At 44.4% G+C, this 20699-nt stretch overlaps 1 protein-coding gene across 17 annotated transcripts in view; it reads right to left on the reverse strand.

The window, feature by feature from the left end:
* NRG4 (neuregulin 4) overlaps positions 1–20699 on the reverse strand; it is a 155584-nt gene that overhangs the window by 23827 nt on the left and 111058 nt on the right. For all 17 annotated transcript variants that reach the window (XR_011381085.1, XR_011381083.1, XR_011381084.1 and 14 more), the window contains one exon: positions 1661–1807. Coding sequence is in view for 7 of the 17 variants with exons in the window: in XM_070054624.1 (XP_069910725.1) it covers positions 1661–1807 (147 nt within the window). In the remaining 10 variants the exon portion in view is untranslated. The remainder of the gene's footprint in view (positions 1–1660; positions 1808–20699) is intronic.

The raw sequence follows: 20699 nt of genomic DNA on the forward strand, positions 1-20699 counted from the left end.
TTCTCACAGTTCTGTGGGTTGATAGCTGAACATTTTTTAGCTTGAGGTTTCTAAGTGGTTATGGCCAACTGGCAGGTAAGTCAAGAGTCAACTACACGTTTAAATGAGCTGAGTATCTGGAATGGTTCACTCAGGTGACTGGCAGTTGATGCTGGCTGCTGGTTGAGTTGAGCTGGAACTGGTCCTACATGCTGTTTAGGCTTTGTACATGGTGGCCGATTCCCAAGGGAGCAAGAGGTGGAAACTGCCAGGCCATTTAAAGACTGTGCCTTAACTGGAACATCATTGCATAATATTTTATGGTCAAAGCAGTCATGGTACAAGTCCAGAGTCAAGGAGTTAGATCAGGATTCCCGACAGGAGGGGCAAGGTCCCACTGCAGAAGAATATGTGAGAATGAGAGCTCTCAGGTGGACACTTTGAGAAGCATGAGCTGATACAATGGTATATTTAAATATTTGTATCTGAAGTAGTCAGGTGCTAAAATTATGAGAGATAAAACCTGCTGGGTTGCTCAAATGATATGTTTTGGGATAAAATACTAGCATCCCATATTTAGAAAAAGCACCCTCCCTCTATATTCTAATTGCTTTATTCTATAAAGAAATCAGAATACTATTTTATCTCATGTTACCTTTCTTAGAACATAAACTCCTTACCCTACTTTAGTGATTACCCCCGTGCTCCATATTCACAAATGTCTATGATAGCATCCAAACAGTAATAGGAGAGCCAGGATACCTGGTAATTTCTAAACAATCAGTTTCACATCAACAAAGCTTCAAAACATTTAAGATCATTGCTCCATGGAAGTAATTTTTCCTTTTGTCTCGTGTTTGTTTCCCCACATTGATTGCCGACTTATTTGTCTCTCTGCAAACTGATTTAAATCTCTGTGGAGTTGGAGAACAAATCTGTCTTGTTCACCATTGTATTCTTTATGCTTAGCACAAAGTCTAACACATAGTAGGCATTAAATGGAATTGACCCTAGATATTAACCTTAAACTTATATTTATAGTACTGTATATAATCTTCCTTCCTTTACATTCAAAAAAAAATTTTTTTGACAGGCAGAGTGGACAGTAGAGAGAGAGAGAGAAAGGTCTTCCTTTTGCTGTTGGTTCACCCTCCAATGGCCGCTGTGGCCGGCACACCGCGCTGATCCAATGGCAGGAGCCAGGTACTTCTCCTGGTCTCCCATGGGGTGCAGGGCCCAAGCACTTGGGCCATCTCCTCCACTGTACTCCCTGGCCACAGCAGAGAGCTGGCCTGGAAGAGGGGCAACCGGGACAGAATCCGGCACCCCGACCGGGACTAGAACCCGGTGTGCCGGCGCCGCAAGGCGGAGGATTAGCCTAGTGAGCCACGGCGCCGACCACATTCAAAATTTACTTTCAGTAGATCTAGCGCAAAATATTAGGCATGGGCCTACCTCATAGAGAAGTCAAGGTAAACAAAGAATGACAGTAGCAAAGAACAAAGTGAGACTATCCATCGAGACTATCCTTTCAAGAATGACTTATTAATCATGAAACCGTATTAGAGAGATCTCTAAACATAAAACGGCATCTGGAAAAGTATCCAGAACTAGAGAGCATATTAATATTTAGCAGAATAGCTATTTTTCCTTTTCAAAAGCTTATGTCTACTTTGCTTACCTGCACAGGCAGTAGAGGGCTCCAACGATAAGTGTTAAAAGAACAGCCACAGCCACAAAAGCTGCAAACAGGTTACTTTTCGCTTGGACGCTGGAGCTTGGGAGAAAAACCTCTTCACAGCGAGCTCCTGTGTAATTTTCGATGCACCTAGAATGGAGTGTTCAAGAGCTGCATTCCCGGTTCCTGAGCTAACTCGGAAAACTAAAGGGTGCTGTCCAGTGTGAAGAAAGAGACTGCCTTCCAGATTGTGAGCGTGGAGCACACAGGCTTTCCTGTAATGCTCACAGAGGTAAGGTTACAAGAAAACCAAGTAGCTGATGTGGCCTTGTTTTCCTTGCCTTCTTTTTCCAGTTTCCTAACTGCTTGGAGACTCCAGAGGAATTACAGGGTATTCAGTCCTCTTACCTTCCCGATTTTCATTGATGTAACCATCCATACTGGACTCAAATCCATCTCAAATTTACTTTGCTGTAGCTAATACAGATGAGGGCCTAAACATATTTTCCCTTCAAATCGCTATCTGGTCATGCCAACCTCACTTGGTAAATGATCGCTCCCTGACCCACCGCGCAGCAGCGCCTCTTTGAACGTATGCCCAATTTGTGCAGGCACCGCCACTTCCTTCCGTTCCTAAGTGGTCTTCACGCCTAATCCTGAGCATCTGCCATACTGCTTCCGTACTGTCAGTCAGTAACGCGGCTTCACAGCTGGGAGTCCTGTTCTCTACCTTACTGACTACTTTCCGCTTAGAGAACACTTTTTTACATTCTCTTTTGCCAAATACATATTTTAAAGTCAGTTTGTTCTAGATCTCAAACCATGAGATAAAGAACTACAGTCTTTGACATCAATCAGTTCTTTTTCCACTGTTAATGTGTTCAAAGGATTATAATAGCACAGCGATTGACAGAAATGAATGAGAGTGACACTGGCACCAGAATGGCTTTACAGCTGTGGTTTCATTTAAAATGAAGAAGAATATTTAAATATAAACTATGTCTATTTGTACAGCAACCCCTGAAGCTGTGGGGTAAACTATACTTGGCAGTAACTCTGCGTATGAAGTGCGGTTTAAGCTAGTTCTTACCAAAACAGAAAAGTCGATTCTACATTAATCGGTGTTCTCACCTCTTCCCAGCTTAGCTTAGGCGGGTTTTCCAAGATTTCATCTGCATTTCTCCCACCTCAGGTCTAGAAGTTACCTGTGAACCAATTACTATCTCTGACAATGAATGCAACTGACCGGTAAATACAAGGCAAGAACACCAAGACACTGTGCAGAGCGTCAATTACAGAGGAATGAGCATGAGAAAGAGTCTTGTCAAGTCCACGCCCTCTCCAGGGTGAGACGGTGCTGCTGCTGCCCATGGCCTCGACCTGGAGGGGGCCGCTCAGCAACGCAGCCTTTGAGATTCTTTCAAACTGCTGGAAAGCAAACAAACTGAAGTGCAAGGAAATATATGTGGGGAAATCACCTAAAGTCTAATTATCAATTTTTTTCCCATAGTTTAAGTCAGTTAAACAAGCATAAGGAGAAAAAAAAATTGAATGAGAAGAACTGGTTTCTTTCTCCTCTATCTCCACTTGCCAACGGGGGATGACTACCCACGCCCCCACAGTCAACACAGAGACTGCCATCACCCCCACACAAGGCCGGAGAGGGCACTTGCCACATAGCCAAAACACAAGTTATCAGTGTTTAATTTTCACAAGTATCTCTAGGGGCTGGCACTGTGGTACAGCAGGTTAAACCAGCATCCCATACGAGTGCTGGTTCGAGTCTCAGCTATTCTACTTCATCCAGCATTCCTGCTAACGCTTCTTGGAAAGCAACGGATAATGGGTGCTTGGGCCCCAGAACCCACGTCGGAGACCCTGATGGAGTTCCAGGTTCCTGGCTTCAGCCTGTCTGAGCCCTGGCCCTTGCAGTCATGTGGGGAGCAAAACAGTGGATGGAAATTTCTAGCTCTGCCTTTCAAATAAATAATTTTTTAAGAAATCTTTACTTTATTTGAAAGTCAGAATTAAGGAGAGAGCGAGAGACAGAGAGAGATAAGAGATGTTTCATCTGCTGGTTCATTCTCCAGATGGCCTCAATGGCCTGGGCTAGGCCAGGCCAAAGCTGGGAGCGTCATCTGGATCTCCCACGTGGGTGGCAAGAGCCCAGGCACTTGGACATCTTCTGCTGCTTTTCCCAGGCCACTAGCAGGGAGCTGGACTGGAAGTGGAGCGGCCGGGTCACAAACCTGCACCCGTAAGGGATGCTGGCATCACAGGCGACGGCTTTACCTGCTATGCCACAATCCAGTGCCGGCCTGACAATGTAAATTCTTCAGGAAGATTTCTTTTAAAAAAGCTATAAACTCATGACTTGGGAGTTCTTAAGGCTGTTCAAGTTTAGGCAAGATTGAATTTCAACAGAAAATGACAAACTAGCTGATGCAGCTGGTCATAAATGTGTTTACCGCATGATAAACACTGAGTCTCCCAGAGTTCAGGGAGCGGTGTCACTGAAAGCTCAGTGGCCTGGTGAGGACTTAAGCCAAAGGCAAAGGCCTGTGGAGGAGACCTGTCAGCACTGAGGTGTTCCTCTGTCTTCCTGGCCAGGATGCAGCTCCCGTGGGACGGTAAAAACCCAACGGTAACTTTAAGCCAAGTCAAGGAAAAAAAAATTTCTGAATCTAAATGTTCAGACATTTATCGTACAACAAGAAAATACGGACTACCAGTAATCGCGTACAAGGACTCTACTTGTAAAACTCTAGCTTTAGTTATGAAATGACTCAAACAGTAGATTTCAGGCCAACGCGGCTGCTCCTGTAGGGTGAGCAGGGGTCAGCCAGCGGGCGTGCAGAGGTGTCTGGCAGTGCTAGTGGCAGCTAAGCACAAAGGTCAAGTATTGCACCAGCACTGACGTAGAACCACGCAGTCTTTACGTGAGTGACTCTTGCTAAACAAGGCCTGGACCTCGCTTCGGCACAGGCTGATGAGAAGTCGTTGTGCCACCTAACGAGGTGATTACCAAGCACTAAGGGATTACGCATATTTTCCTGGAACTGAAGATTAATGCTGGAATAGATAAAATTGCTCAACTAGGTGAGAAAGTCCAGAATTCAGAATCCAAGCGATACATGTTGGGTTTTGGCTGAACGACGCCAACAGCCTGACTCTAAACTCAAAAGCTATGTGTAGTACAGAGGACGACAAACAAATGAGTTAGGGTCTACAGAATTCAAGGTAAATTGTCACAAAACTAGAGCTCTTTAGCATGAATGAACAACCAAATTTTAAATCACATACACACAGAGTGCCATTCAGCTTCAAGAATGAACCAGCTGGTGTTTTGAACCTACTTCTGAGCTTGCTGGCTGTGTGATCTTGGGCAAGTAACAAACTCTGTCAAACTCTGTCAAATCGAAAGAACACCACCCACTTAAACATATCTGGCGCTACTGTCAGAATCCCATTGGATGGGGGTAAGAGTGCTCTGAACACAGAAACACCTGCACAAGTGCAGTAAACAGATTTCATAAAAGTGGTCCCTTTACAAAGCCTCCCCCGCCCCCAACCCACGGGAGACCTGGATGGAGTTCCAAGCTCCTGGCTATGGTCTGCCCAACCCCAGCTGTTGCGGGGCAGTTGGGGAGTGAACCAGCAGAGAGAAGATCTCTGTCTCTCTGTCTCTTTCTCCCTGCATCTCAGTCTCTCTGCTTTTCAATAAAAAAAAAAAAACTTTAAAATGATCAGAGAATAAACCCAAAACTGCTCTGCAAATAAAACTATTATTTAAAAAATTAAGAAAAAATAAAACCATTCATATTTTTCATAGTCTATCATATGATTCTTGGTGTAAAATATACACACTTGTATATACAAAATATTTATATATAAAACTGATATTTTCAGTAAATACAAAATTATATTTAAATATTAGAACTACTACGTTGGTGGGCCTTCCAATTGTTTCACTGTTCATGTTCTGGTAAAACTTCCAGGTTCCTCAAGACCATGACCCAGGGGCAGGCTCATGCAGTTAAACCACAGAGGGAAATGGACAGTGTGCACGCTGGCATCTTACCTTCCCAGGCTTCAGGTCTCAACAACCTTCTAATGCAGGGAAAATCTCATGCCCCAGCTTGAAATAAGACAAAGAGAAGCCAGCATCAGTTCACTTCCTGACAAAAGAAGTTAAGTATTAGAGCTGGGCAAGTCACAGTTGTCACTCTGTACGGTACTTCCAGGTAGAAAACGAAATTCTAGTGAAGAGACCATGGAGTATTTTCACTGCCTTCCAAAGAAGACGGTAGATGATAAAGACAGTCGCCAAGGAAGATAACCAAAATTCAGAAGCAAATGCATAACCTGATATGATGTCAGCATGCAATAAGAAGAAGAAAGGGAAGGAAATTTGAAGGAGGGTGCACACTGCCTTTCATACGCCCTGGCTTCCTAGGACAGCTGTGAGCTACCCGGACTTAGTTCTGCCGGGTGTTTCCATTCTGGGACAAGTGACACAGACAGTAAGGCAAAGTCAGGTAGGAGAGAGAGCAGTATGTGTCCACTGCTGCTACCACATGCCCCTGTGTACGACACACACAGTGATCTGGCACAATGTGAGCGCTTCAGATTGATCCTCTTCAGATTGACGGACTGGGTGTTCCTGCTGAGGACACCAACGAGGAGTCTGTATCAGAAGTCAGATCAGCGAAACGAAGTGTTAACAAAACGCACAGCTAAAGGGAGCACTTGTTTTCTATTATAAGCTCCGAGGCTGTTATTTCCATTCCGTGATCTTCTGTTCTGAAGATCCATCTAATTCCCAAGCCTAACACGGTACAGTGTCAAAAGTCGGAGAGGACTGTGTCCTGGTTAATATCATGGGGCATCTTGAACTTTTTTCTTTGAACAACAAACTTCTATGAAATTTAAAGGTGAGAAAGAAATCTTATCTAAAAAGAGTGCCAAGAATCAGACTTTTTAACCAACTAAACTTAAGAAAACCTTAAGATGTTCTGTGCTTGGACAGCAGCTGGTGCAGTGAAGTCCAGCAACTTCTGAAAGACAAAAACACAGTCCACAGGTAGATGCGACGCCAACCACAGAGCACAGGGAATGCTGGCTTTCTCCCACTCGCCAATTACAAGGAGCCCTCAGCCTTAATCATTCATTCATGATGTTCATGCTCCTGACCTGCTTCATCAAGCCACTTTCAGCCTGTATCACCTGACACACGACAGTTTCCACCTGGACAACAGAGGCACTGCTCCTGAGGGAAGGGGACAGAGTTGGGTCGCAGCCAAGGCCGTGGCGACCCTGGCTGGTCTGAGCTCCTTGTTGTGTGGGCAGGTTCTGCCTGGGAAGGACCCTGTGGGAGGGTCCAACTCACCCAGGGCTTGCTAAGTCACTCTGGACAACTAGTCCAGCACGCAGGCACAGCACTGCCACGCTGAACTTCCTGCTGTTGCAACATCCCGCCTGCACACTGTGCGGTGACGCTCAGGACGGGGCGAGATGCAGGGAGAAGGGAGGCAGCAGTACAGGCCTCCCCCCGCTGGCGGCACAAGAGATGAAGACAGGCCCCTCCCTGACCCCCGCTCCGGGAACCTAGTAACTTCCAGTTGAAATGTTGAAAGACTGGGGGCTGGCTGACCTTGCATCTAAGTTGGCCAGGGAGCCAAGGCCTGGGAAGGGCTGAGGCCTGGATTGTTGTGCAGTGAAAGACTTTGAGGCATCACCAGCTGTCCTGTGAAATGCACCTTTCTGGGTGGTCTGACTCTGGGTGCAGGGGCCTGCTCTTTTCATTGTCTTTGAACTATTTTACAACTCTGTGAACTGTAGAAAACTTAGAGTCCCGTACATGAATGTCGTCAAAATGTAACAATAGATTGCCCTACAGATATTGCCAGCTTCATACCAATTTATAGCTTCATTTCAACATTATTATTATCTACTTATTTATAAGGATATTTCAAAAGATTTGCAGAAAATTTAAATTATCTTTGAATTCCATCTTCTATGTGCTGGTGAATTCCTGAGTCAGTTGAGGCACCTACTGTTTCCTTCATTACTTTATCCCTTGCTCATTAACTAATCAGCTAAGAAGATTTTTGACATCTGCTCATCTTGTATTTGCATGAAAATCATCATTTTCCCCTTTATAAACATTTACTTTTTCTACAGTTTTGAAGGCCACCCACAGAGATGTCGCGTGGACTCATCCATCAGGGCTAGGTAAAATTGGGCAGCTTAAACCCAGGCCTGATTCCTGGCTCCCAGAGAGACATCACACGTAGCTTAGAACTTAAATCCGAGGGCACTCTGCTTCGCTGGCTTTTCCCCCTCTCTGCTAATTTGCTGTTTCGTCATTGTGACTGGTTCACTGATGACTGATGAGCTGTTTCCCGTAAGAGCAATGCTGAGCACTTTGGCCTTATAGTCTAACCGTCTCGTGACCTCTGAGAGGGATGACCAAAATCTGTTCTCTGCTGGGCCAGAGACGACAGAGAAGCTGGTTTGTTAGACGTAAAAAAAAAAAGTTTCTATATTTGATTTAAAATTTTATTTGTTCAAGTTGCTTAAAAACGTTATGCCCGCTGGGAAGGAAAACGCCTCTGTGACGCTGGATCAGTGAGACTGTTTCCACGCCAAACCTGTGCATTTGAAGCTAGAGCTCTCCAGTTCTGAGACTGGAAAGGCCTTGCCTCTCACTACATGAGAGTGAGATGACTCCTTGTTTCAAGAAGATATATTAATAAATTAGGATATGAATGTGAAGCTTCTCAAAGGGGCTCTGTTCTGACAAACAGAGATAAATAAGCTATTATATAAATTAAATGGTCCTAAAGTTCCAAGAATAACTAAACTTCTAATGCTTTAAATATGCTCAACTTAAAATTCTTCTCACCAAGGCTAGAAACATTTTAAGAATCCAAGTTCACTTTAATAAGAGTAAGACTTTGGTAAACAGGAGTAGCTTAATAATTTTGGTTTATAAATGTAGGTATATTTTTATATTTTTATCTCATTTATATTAAGTATGGCCCTAACATATATTTATTTCCATTTGGATTTGTTTTTCCTAAACTCACATAGATTTACTGATCAAATAAGCTAATATTATTTTTACGTCTTAATAAAAATTATGAAAAGCATAAAACTGTTCAACAAAATTAAATCATTCTGACAAACATTTTATTTCAATCATAATTATTTTCTAGTTTTTATGCTATAAAGCATAAAAAACAGGTTAATGCCATGGTAACTTAATATGTTGGAATGATACCAAATTGAATATCCTTAGATATTTAATTATTAAATTTTATGTTTAGATATAATCAGACATTAAAATTAAGACAGAATACTGATATATTAATCACTAAGTATAATTTTATGTTTATACTTTAGCTTCTTATGTAAGTTCATTGTTTTGAATATAATGAAAATAACTGCTTTTGCCACTTCAAGAAGTTATATAAATGATCTGCATGGCAATCAAAGTTGTAATGTATGTGTTCGTGACTTCTGCATACAGCCACTGACCTGCTTGCGTACACTACATCTCACAATTTCCACCTCTTCCCAGTTTTCTCTGTGAACTGTGAGTTAGTTACTTGGTTGAAAGTTATTAATGGGGCTCACACTGTGGTGTAGCAGGTAAAGCCACCGCCTGCAGTGCCGGTATCCCACATTGGTGCCGGTTCGAGACCTAGCTGCTCCACTTCCTATCCAGCTCTCTGCTTTTCTACTGAAAGCAGTAGAAGATGGCCCAAGTCCTTGGGCCTCTGCACCCATGTGGGAGACCTGGAGGAAGTGCTTGGTTCCTGGCTTCCGATCAGTGCAGCCTGGCTGTTGCAACCATCTGGGGAGTGAACCAGCAAATGAAAGATCTCTCTCTCTCTGCCTTTGCCTCTCTGTAACTCTGCCTTTCAAATAAATACATATTTTTTTAAAAAAAGAAAGTTATAATTGATGAATGACAGGATACTAAGAACAATTGTGACAGAGAAACACAAATGCATATTATTTTTCAAGGAAAAAGCAGCATTGTTTGAAAGCAGCAATTCTAAGCCTTTTTGGCTCCCTAACCAAAGGACTCAAGGACTCACTGAGGCCCCCAGAGAGTTTTTGTTTATATGGGTTAGAAGTATTGGTGTTCAGGGCTTTTGTTGTGGTAATGGGTTAAGCTGCTGCCTGCAAGGCTAGCATACTATATGGGTGCCAGTTTGTGTCCCAGTTGCTCCACTTCTGATCCAGCTCCCTGCTAGTGTACATAGGAGGGCAGTGGAAGATGGTCTAAGTGCTTGGGCCCCTGCACCCACATGGGAGACCTGGAGGAAGCTCCTGGCTCCTGACTTGGGCCTAGCTGAGCCTCAGCTGTTGTGGCCATTTGGGGAGTTAACCAGAAGATGGAAGATATCTCTCTTTCTAACTCTGCCTTTCAAGTCAATGAATAAATCTTAAAACAAAATAAGTAAACAAAAAAACTCAAAAAACTACTGGTGCTCACTGTACTGGAAACTAAAGCATTATTAATCATACTCCTTAGTTCAAGACCATTTAGCTGTCTTTCTCTTTTGTATTTAGTTAGGGGTCCCCTTAGTTCCCCCACTACTCCTTCCCTCTCCACCACAGGAAACCACACTCAGTGTGTTTGGGGTACAGTCAGTTGCAATATCCATGGGCTCTGCACCCATGGATTCAACCAACTGTGGACTGAAAATATTCAGAAGAAAAGTGTGTCTCTATTGAATATGTACAGTTTTTTTAAACAAACATGATTACTTGAATGATACAGTATACACTACTTATGTAGCATTGCTACCGTGTTCAGTACTGTAAGTAATCGAGGGATGATTCCCCACCCCCACCGGTACCCTCTGTTCAGGCTCGGCCGCCACAAGCGAGAGAGTTAAAGGACACCTTTTCCTCGCATCTGTGGGGAAAACCTCAGCAGCAGACAGCAAATGCTTTAGGCCTGTCAAAAGGTGCCAAGAAACATAATTCTGAAATAGTTATTCACCTGAAAATAAGAATGATGAACACATAGCAGGTTATAAATAACATCTCAGTGTTATTAGAACACGGCTTTGACCTGGTAGGCACTCCTGGGAAAGGACCAGGGATAACTGCAGGAAGGTCTGTTCACTCCAGAATGGGAGAGGCACAGGGCAGGAAGGCTCTGCCGTGTAAATGCCACCCCACGTCCCTCAGTGTCTGAGTCTGTAAGGGCCTGCCTTCTCAGTCCGATGGATGTCCTCAGGTACAGCAGGTACTGGTGACCTCCTGCCCATCTACTGAGAAACCAGTGACTGAGGGCCTCACCAGGGTATTTGTCAGTGCATTATTATATCTTGGATTATGTATGGAAAAGAAAAACTAAAACAGAAACAGGAGCCCACTAAGGTTCTTCACAATGTTACTTCCCATGTTTTTTTTTTTTTTTTTTTTTTTTGACAGGCAGAGTGGACAGTGAGAGAGAGAGACAGAGAGAAAGGTCTTCCTTTGCCATTGGTTCACCCTCCAATGGCCGCTGCGGCCAGCGCACCGTGCTGATCCGATGGCAGGAGCCAGGTGCTTCTCCTGGTCTCCCATGGGGTGCAGGGCCCAAGCACTTGGGCCATCCTCCACTGCACTCCCGGGCCACAGCAGAGAGCTGGACTGGAAGAGGGGCAACCGGGACAGAATCCGGTGCCCCGACTGGGACTAGAACCCGGTGTGCCGGCGCCGCAAGGCGGAGGATTAGCCTAGTGAGCCGCGGCGCCGGCCCCCATGCTGTTTTAAATGCTGCTGGCACGAGGGAACAGGTACCTGGGAGCACCTAAAGATCCTGTCTTAACCCACGCCCAGCCACCTGCTGCCTTTCCAGGGATGTCAGCCAGAAGCTGAACAGGAAGGAGGGAGCTAGGTCATTTTTTTTTTTTAATTTTACCTCTCCAAATTGAATCTTGAATATACAAAAAATAAAATAAAAAACTCAGGATTTCTTTATACCTAGAAAGAACTCCCAGGAAAATAAAACACAATTTTAGAAATCTTTTCCTTATGTAGGGATGGGAAGAATAATTAGAATACTAACACCCTGAACAATAAAGAAGTCCATCATATATTTTCAATCTCAGGGCAAATGCAGATCAAAACTCTTATGAATTACTTATGAAATGTATTCCAAGAGACTTTTACACTTCACCATGTTGATATTATTGGCTACAGAAATACATGAACACAGCCACTGAGCACCTGTTTTTGACACAGCTTTGTTTTAACCAGAAGGCTCTGCTCCAGGCTAAAGCCAGGGTTTCTGCTCTTGACCACAAAGATGGGTCCCAGAGCCTCCTGGGAAGGGAGCGTTTGCACAACTTCCATAGGAGACCGAGGGGCTGCGTCAGGATTTCCAGACTCTTTACGGTTCAGAAGCAGACAGACTCAGGAGAGCAGACTGGCAGCCCGAGGTCCAGACGAATTCATCGCCTGACTGAACTGATCAGGGAAAATGTATTGTGGATATCTGCTTAGAATACTGCTAGTATTTTAATCATCTACTTTTCTGATATTAAAAAACCTTTGTTGTTCTTCTAAAACTTTCACTGGAATTTAGCAAACACTGCTTTTGTATACTGAAACAACACATTTTGAAATTTCTGATGCTCATTGAATAGCTGCGAGCCCTAAATTCAGAAACTCTAAGTCTCCTTTTCTTAACAATACAGTTCTTCGCTTATGTCTAGTGAGACACTGCTCTCCTTTTCATTAAGACAGAGCTGGGAGAATCATTTGGGCAAGCAAGGCCTTTCTAGACTGTTATAGCTGAGAGAATGGTTCTCTCTGAATTGGGTAAGATAGGCTGGTTTGACAGAACCAAGGTTGATGTTTCTGGCGGATCTAGTGCGTGCAAAGGGCATGTGGTGAACTGGCCTGGCACCAGGCTGACAGGCCTCAGGTTCACAGAGGGGTGAGGCAGTAACCTGCTGGAGGGCCAGCGACCACGGAGCACTGGCCATTTCTAGACCAGAGGAACTCAGCCAAATCTGTCGGTACTGCGGGTGAAGTCTGGAGGAGTTAGTTTGGTAGGTTTGGTTTCCTAGCCTTAGAACAACAAATCATCGAGGCTTTTAAAATTCCACTTCACTCATTAAGAAAATGTTCAGGCAGAAGGTAATTTTGTAACCTTCATGGATATTCAATACCAAATAGCTGGAATTTGCAGAAGCAAAATATCACTCCTATGTATTTAACCTATGTATTTAAATATCACTCCTCCTATATAGCTTCCTACGGCTGTACCAGCAGTTTTACAGTAATGGATAGCCTTGGAGCCTATTATAATTACAAGCAAAGATACTGTCATAAATTAATTCTGAAAGACTTTGAAATGGGCAAAAATGTGTTTAAAAACATTACTGGGGTCCTGTCCAATGCACCCCTAAGGATGATTTTATATGGGAAACCATCTTTCCTTATCTTTGAGCTATATTATAACTGTGAATTGTATGAAAACTTACAGTAATCAAAATGATTCTTTCCCACAGAAATACAAGTAAGTTTTACCTGGTGGAATTATACTGACAAATAGGTAGTGAGTTGTGCATCTATTTGTAAAATATTTTCAGCATTCTTGTCTATATTTCTGTCTGTTGCCTGAATTATCCTTTGAATCGATGGGTAACATCTTACTGGTTCCCTCACTAATTAAGAAGTTACATAAAATCTTTTACAGGTTAACTTATATTTGAAAGAGATCATGCTTTTATCTTTTTAAAAAAAATTATCTAATGCCTACGAGACTGACCCCGTGCTCCAGAGCCTGGGAAGATTCTTACTTCGCAGGTGGGCTGCCAGAGCGCAGGGGAACGGCAACTACTGCATCGTGCTGGGGATCTTTGGGGACCCTGTCGGTTGCCAGGGCGCCTTATACCACCTCGCCACCGACTTTCAGACAATAACCTGCAGACACATTTTCAGGAACACACTATGCACGAAAAATGAAGGTCAGACAAAAGTCATGATAAAATTGTTACCCTGCATCAGGTATTTGTATCAGTAAAGACTCATACTTTTTTGGGGCCGGTGATGTGGCACAGAGGATGAAGCCGCCGCCTACAGTGCCAGCATCCCGTATGGGCACCGGTTCAAGTCCTGGCTGCTCCTTTTCCGATCCAGCTCTCTGCTGTGGCCTGGGAAAGCAGTAGAAGATGGCCCAAGTGCTCGGGCCCCTGCACTCGCAAGGGAAGACCTGGAGGAAGCTCCTGGCTCCTGGATTTGGATCGGCACAGCTCCGGACATTGCGGCCAACTGGGGAGCGAGCCAGCAGATGGAAGACCTCTCTCTGCCTCTCCTTCTCTCTCTGTGTAACTCTGACTTTCAAATAAATAAATAAATCTTTAAAAAATGATTCATACTTTTGAGTTTCTTCCATCTACCATGCTACTTTTAATGACCAAACATATAAAATTAAAAATGCAGTTTTCTTTCAGAACAACATTCCATAGGTCCATTTCTGCAATTGTATAGTACACTGTGAAAAGAGAAAAATCTCAACAAGAATTTTAAAATAGGATATCAAGTTTAAAGCAACTGAAATTAGTTTATTTTACAAAGAACTAAATATATGTTAGTAAAGATCCAGACTTAACGGTAGCTTTGATGAAGTATAGGTGAAGTACTTCCTACTCACTCGACAGAGCCACAGATTCTGCTCCTCTCTCAGTTCTCTGTCACAAAGTTAAAAGCTCAGCATCTCCGGGAAAAGTGAGACGTTAAGCTACGTGACATTAAACCCCAGTGTGAACGCAGATTTTCAGAAAGGATGTGCAGTGTGACCGGCAACAACCACCTTTTTTCTTAGGCAGTCATCAGCGTATGTGTGCCTGAGACAAGAACTGATGAGTATCAGGTGACGGACATGCCAGTTGCCCTGATCTGACCATTACATGTTGTACATATGTACTGAAATGTTGCACTGTGCCCCACAAATATGTACAGTTACTATGTTGTCAATTAAAGATAAAAATAATTCTTTAACAGGTACCAACAACTTTCAAAGAAACTTGTTTTACTTACAAAAACAAAACAAAAACAAAGTGAGTCCCCCCATTATGAGCATGTGTTCTCAAGGCTTGGGTACACAAAGGCAGGCAAACATGTACAGCAGGAAGGGCCAATGGCCTGAAGAAGTTACCCACACTCGGAGTCTCGCATCTACCTGGTAAGGACCTCAGGATGATCCCTGACATATCAGTGTACTCAACAGTGACAAAATAAACTTGAATATGAGCTGCTTGCTGCTTTCCTGATTTTATGAATGAATGAAAAAAAGAGAAAACAAATTTTGGCATGGCCAGCGCTGTGGCGCAGCAGGTTACTGCCCTGGCCCAAAGTGCTGGCATCCCATATGGGTGCTGGTTCGAGACCCAGCTGCTCCACTTCTGATCCAGCTCTCTGCTGGGGCCTGGGAAAGCAGTGGAAGATGGTCCAAGTCCTTGGGCCCCTGCACCCACGTGGGAGACCTGGAAGAAGCTCCTGGCTCCTGGCTTCGGATCAGCACAGCTCCGGCTGTTGCGGTCAACTGAAGAGTGAAGACCTCTCTCTCTCTACCTCTCCTCTCTCTGTGTAAATAAATAAATCTTTAAAAATTTTTTTTTGGCATACTAAACAAATTATTTATACGTTTTTGAAATTTATTTGTGAAAGTGGAATAAATTATGCATGTGCATATGTCTAATTTGCTATACAGTAATAATGTACGTAGAAATCTATGAAGACATATAGTAAATACTCAGCTTTCTGAAATGCTTTATTTATTTATTTTTTATTTATTTATTTTTTTTTACAGGCAGAGTGGACAATGAGAGAGAGAGAGAGACAGAGAAAGGTCTTCCTTGTCCGTTGGTTCACCCCCGCAGTGGCCACTGCCAGGAGCCAGGTGCTTCTCCTGGTCTCCCACGCAGGTGCAGGGCCCAAGCATTTGGGCCATCCTCCACTGCACTCTCGGGCCACAGCAGAGAGCTGGACTGGAAGAGGGGCAACCGGGACAGAATCCGGCGCCTTGACCGGGACTAGAACCCATTGTGCCGGTGCCGCAGGCAGAGGATTAGCCTTTTGAGCCGCGGTGCCAGCCCATGAAATTCTTTTAAAAAGTTGTAGTCACACAGGAGTAATGGTGTGGTACAGCAGGTTAAGCTGCTGCTTGGAAGGCCCGTGTCTCGTATCAGAATGCCTGGTTCAGGTCCTGCTACTGCGCCTGGAAGCCAGCAGATGATGGCTGAAGTGCTTGAGTCCCTGCCACCCACGTGGGAGACCTGGATAGAGCTCTGGGTTCCTGCCTGTGGCGTGGCTCAGCCCTGGCTGTTGGGGGCATTTGGGGGGTGAACCAACCAGACAGAAAATCTCTCCACCCTTGCCCCATCTTCTCTCCCTACTCCTGTTTCTCTGTCCCTCTGCCTTTCAAATAAATAATAATCATTCAAAGTTTCACATATAAAAGTATCTTAGAGAGTTTGCAAAAAGCTAAATATGTAAAGCCTATGCTGTAATTTCGTCCTGTTAACATTCTCAGATGAAGTTCAGAAACGATAGCATGTTTTTATCCCAAACTATGAATCACAGAGAATTCTTAAAACTGCAACCTAAATCCCTGCTGGAAATGCTGACACCTGAATGCTGACAGCAGCCCCCTCAACATGGCCATGGTCAGACAGCAACACCCGTGCCTGCGTCTGTGCCGACATCAGCAAAGCTTGGCTCTAAATTTAACGGATTTTGACCCTTGGTGTTTTTTGTTTTTCCTTCTTTTTTGTAGTTGAGCTGTTTTAATGACATTTATTTGAATACATAAGTTTGGAGAGAAAACACACAAACAGTTCTATCTTGGTGCCACTTTGAAATAGTATTTGTTAAGATCAAAATAGCTAAAATGGAAATCTGGTTTAAAAGATTACATTTTATTGAAAAGGTTGGTATTTTTTGTTCAAATCATGATTGAATGAGATCAAACCAATAAAACATTGTCCCCTCCCCCCAAAAAGAGCCAACAAATTGACATTGACTGTTAACCAAATTATGATAGAATTCATGCTCTGGGTATGACGTTCAGCTGAACTCATGTAAGAGGTCAATAAATCTGAATATAGTGCATTTTAATCACTAATTTTTTGTGTGTCAAAATAAACTTACTAAATTCTACTTCATCACATATTGTCCTTGCTTCCTCTAAGTGGGATCAGAAATGCATACTATGAAAAAACTACACATGGATTCTAAACTCACCATTTAATCCATTTTTCTATGACCCTTTAGGTACAGTTGTAAATGGTGGTCCTCAAAGATTCTTACTAACTTTTACTGACACAAAACACCACAAGCAAAGAGCACAGCAGAACTGCAGTGTAAGTGGTAACGCAGGATCTTTCCTGAAATGAGCTTACAAATCTCACAGCTACCGTGTGCAAGACTCTGAGAATCCCTGTACTGACCAGCCAACTAATCTGTAATTTCCCCCTGAGAAACCTTTGTGGGTATCTGCAAAGATACCTGATTTTTGTTGACAGTGTTTACTGTCACTCACCTGCTAATCCTGTAACATGTCCAGAATGTATACATAAGAAAACATTCTGCTTCCAAAGGGTCTTGTTTTTGGACAAGAACCAACTATTTGGAAGTTTTGAAAAAAAGTTAGTCTCAGAGTAAAATTAAACTGAAAAAAAAAAAGTATCTCAAGAAATTTTTACAAAGAACCTAAGAAACAGCTTTTTCTAAAAGGTCTAGACTCCCAAGGATAGTAAAAGGGAAGACAGAGACTGCCGAAACCAGAAATGGGGGAAGTGCACTGGAAAATACTGGATTCATTAAGAAACAGATGAAATCTTTTCTTGGGGGGTTATTTCTCACTGACATTAACCTGGTGTAATCGATGCAGCGAGTCAGCAGAGCATGAGGAAGGCTGCACTCGATCTGCAGGTCAGGCACAACCTAGCATACTGCCAAGCAAAAGGACAGCACGTTTCAGGGCTTTCTCTGGCTTTTTTTTTTTTTTTTTTTTTTTGACAGGCAGAGTGGACAGTGAGAGAGAGACAGAGAGAAAGGTCTTCCTTTGCCGTTGGTTCACCCTCCAGTGGCCGCCGCGGCCAGCGCGCTGCAGCCAGCGCACTGCGCTGATCCGATGGCAGGAGCCAGGTGCTTCTCCTGGTCTCCCAAGGGGTGCAGGGCTCAAGCACTTGGGCCATCCTCCACTGCCCTCCCGGGCCACAGCAGAGAGCTGGCCTGGAAGAGGGGCAACCAGGACAGAATCCGGCGCCCCGACCTGGACTAGAACCCGGTGTGCTGGCGCCGCAAGGCGGAGGATTAGCCTAGTGAGCCGCGGCGCCGGCCTTCTCTGGCATTTTTAGCTCACTCTTCAGTTTTCTGTTTCCATGACTCCCAGAGGCCCTCTTCAAAGGCACACAGGGCATTCTCGTGCAGAGAGATTCAGCTCAGGTCTCACGTTCTAGATTACTCCTCCACTGGAGACTTCACTCAGCTCCAGTAAACCGATTTCTACTCCTCAGTCATACTTACAACCTTCCAAGGATCATTTGCATGTAAGAGAGAACTTTGGGCCGGCACTGTGGTGCAGTGGGTTAAAGCCCTGGCCTGAAGCACAGGCATCCCATATGGGCATCAGTTCGAGTCCTGGCTGCTCCACTTCTGATCCAATTCCCTGCTAATGCACCTTGTAAAGCAGTGGAAGGTGGCCCAAGTCCTTGGGCCCCTGAACCCACACGGGAGACCAGGAAGATGCTCCTGGCTTTGGATTGGCTCAGCTACGGCCATTGTGGCCATTTGTGGAACAAACCAGTTGATAGAAGACCTCTCACTCTCTGTCTGTCTTTGCCTTTCTCTGTAACTTTGTCTTTCAAATAAATAAACTAAATCCAAGAGAGCGAGAGAGTGCAAACCTCACAAGTTGACAGAAAATAATCAAGTTATAGGAAACAAGCTTACACTTGAGTAATGATGACAGGCTACAGTGACATTTCTCCAACTAAAGGGATAAAGTTGAACAATTACCAAAGAATTTTGAGAGCCTCAAGGTAGACTACATAACCAAGGCTCTTCTCTATTTAGATTGTTGTTTGAAAAGAAGGAATTTTTCATATTCTTTTTTTTTTTAAGATTTACTTATTTACTTGAAAGAGTGAGAGAGAGAGAGAGAGAGAGAGAGAGAGAGGTGTCTTCCATCCATTGGTTCACTCCCCAATTGGCTGCAACAGCCGGAGCCGCGCCAATCGGAAGCAAGAAGCCAGGAGCCTCCTCCAGGTCTCCTACGTGGGTGCAGGGGCCCAAGGACTTGGGGCCATCCTCTGCAGCTTTCCCAGGCCACAGCAGAGAGCTGGATCGGAAGTGGAGCAGCTGGGACTTGAACCGGCACCCATGTAGGATACCGGCACTGTAGGCGGCAACTTTACCCTGAATTTTTCATATTCTAACTGAAGTTCCCTTACATTCATGCTTTAATTTTTACCAATGCTACACATGATCATTTAATATGTGTATTTCAGACAATAATTCCCTTTATATTTAGTAAACGAATAAAAATCTGGCAGAAACTGCCAGCTGACCCCTCCCCCACCCACTCACAGAAGGCTTAGCCAGGTCCATGGCTGCCTGAAATGAGCACGCACTTCTTCGTCCACGCACAGTGAGGTACAGTCATGTAACCTGGTTCCAACCAGTCGGTTGTGAGGAAAGTCACAGGTTCAACTTCCAACTTCCAGAAAACGTCCTTAAAAGTAGAAGTGTCTCCTTTTCCTCCTTCACACCACTTGGAAAAGTGTAACCTACAGAATTCTAAAGCAGTATGTAAGATCCATCCAAAGCGGCGGAGACTGGTTGGGAAGAAGCCAGGAAATAAGCGCTCTGGGGCTACCCAAGGAGGCTGGCGTGCTGGAGCTCAGGGCACACCATGAGGTTGTGGTTCCTGAAGGCTGAGGCTCACGCTGACTCACAGGAACCAGGCCTCTTGTGCCTTCCTGTGAAGGGACAGGGAGCGGAGGAACGGAGAAAGCCATCAGCGTGCCAGACCAGAGGGGAGCCGGAACCACAGAGCCCTGCACACGAGGCTGCAGGAGACAGCCTTCAGCTCTCCCTGACACAACTGCAGAGGCCCAGCAAGGGGCAGGAAGATGCTCAGCTATGAAGCAGAGACCCAAACAAATGAGGCCAGGGATGACAGAGCAGAATGGCAATACTGTCTATCCGGACAGGGTAGACATTACACAACTTACAAACACTGGAAGAGACGGGGGAAACAAGGTGGGAAGCAGAGTGACAACTGAAGGCTGACGCAGACACTGGCGGGCAATTCCAGGGTGGAACTTAACAGAAAGTCAAGCAGGAGGTGGAAAAGCACATTAGTGACTTCTAGAGCATTATGATAAAGAATCCTGCCCTTTTCCATCATCATTCCTGGCTGGGAACTCAGGTGCCGTATAAAGAAGTGTGAAAGCCAAGGATGCCAATAACAAAAAGCACCAAGCAGAACCAAGACCAAATGCAGCCACGTCATAAAGGGAAAAGGCTTCCCAGAGAGGCTTAGAACGCAAATGCCAACTCGCTGCCGCAGTCATGACATCCACTTAGAAAAAGTGCTTTCCACCGGTAGGAGTGTCGCACTGGGAAAAGATTAAGATCAGGAGTCATGTTCCTATTGTCAGACAAGGTAGGATTCAGGTCAAAAGCATTCAAGCAGACAAAGCAAGTTACTTCACAGAAGATATGACAGTTATTGGTATCTTCACAGCAAATAATACCATAGCAACAATCAGGACAAAGAAAAAGAGAAACACAGAGTGAATCGTATTACCAAAGAAACCGCACACCTGACCTCCAAAGCCTGCTCAAATCCCAAAGAATCCTCGGGCACCTGAATCTCAGCAGTGAGCGATGAAGGCATCAGTTCCCAACACGGGCCTGCTTTCCAACAACTGCTTCCGCTGCGGCCTAGGAGAACACCCAACAGGAGGGAGCCAGGGGTGCAGCTGGCAGTGCACTTGAACCAGAATGGCTC

Source organism: Oryctolagus cuniculus, chromosome 12, assembly GCF_964237555.1.
Source record: "Oryctolagus cuniculus chromosome 12, mOryCun1.1, whole genome shotgun sequence".
NCBI classification, from domain to species: Eukaryota; Metazoa; Chordata; class Mammalia; order Lagomorpha; family Leporidae; genus Oryctolagus; species Oryctolagus cuniculus.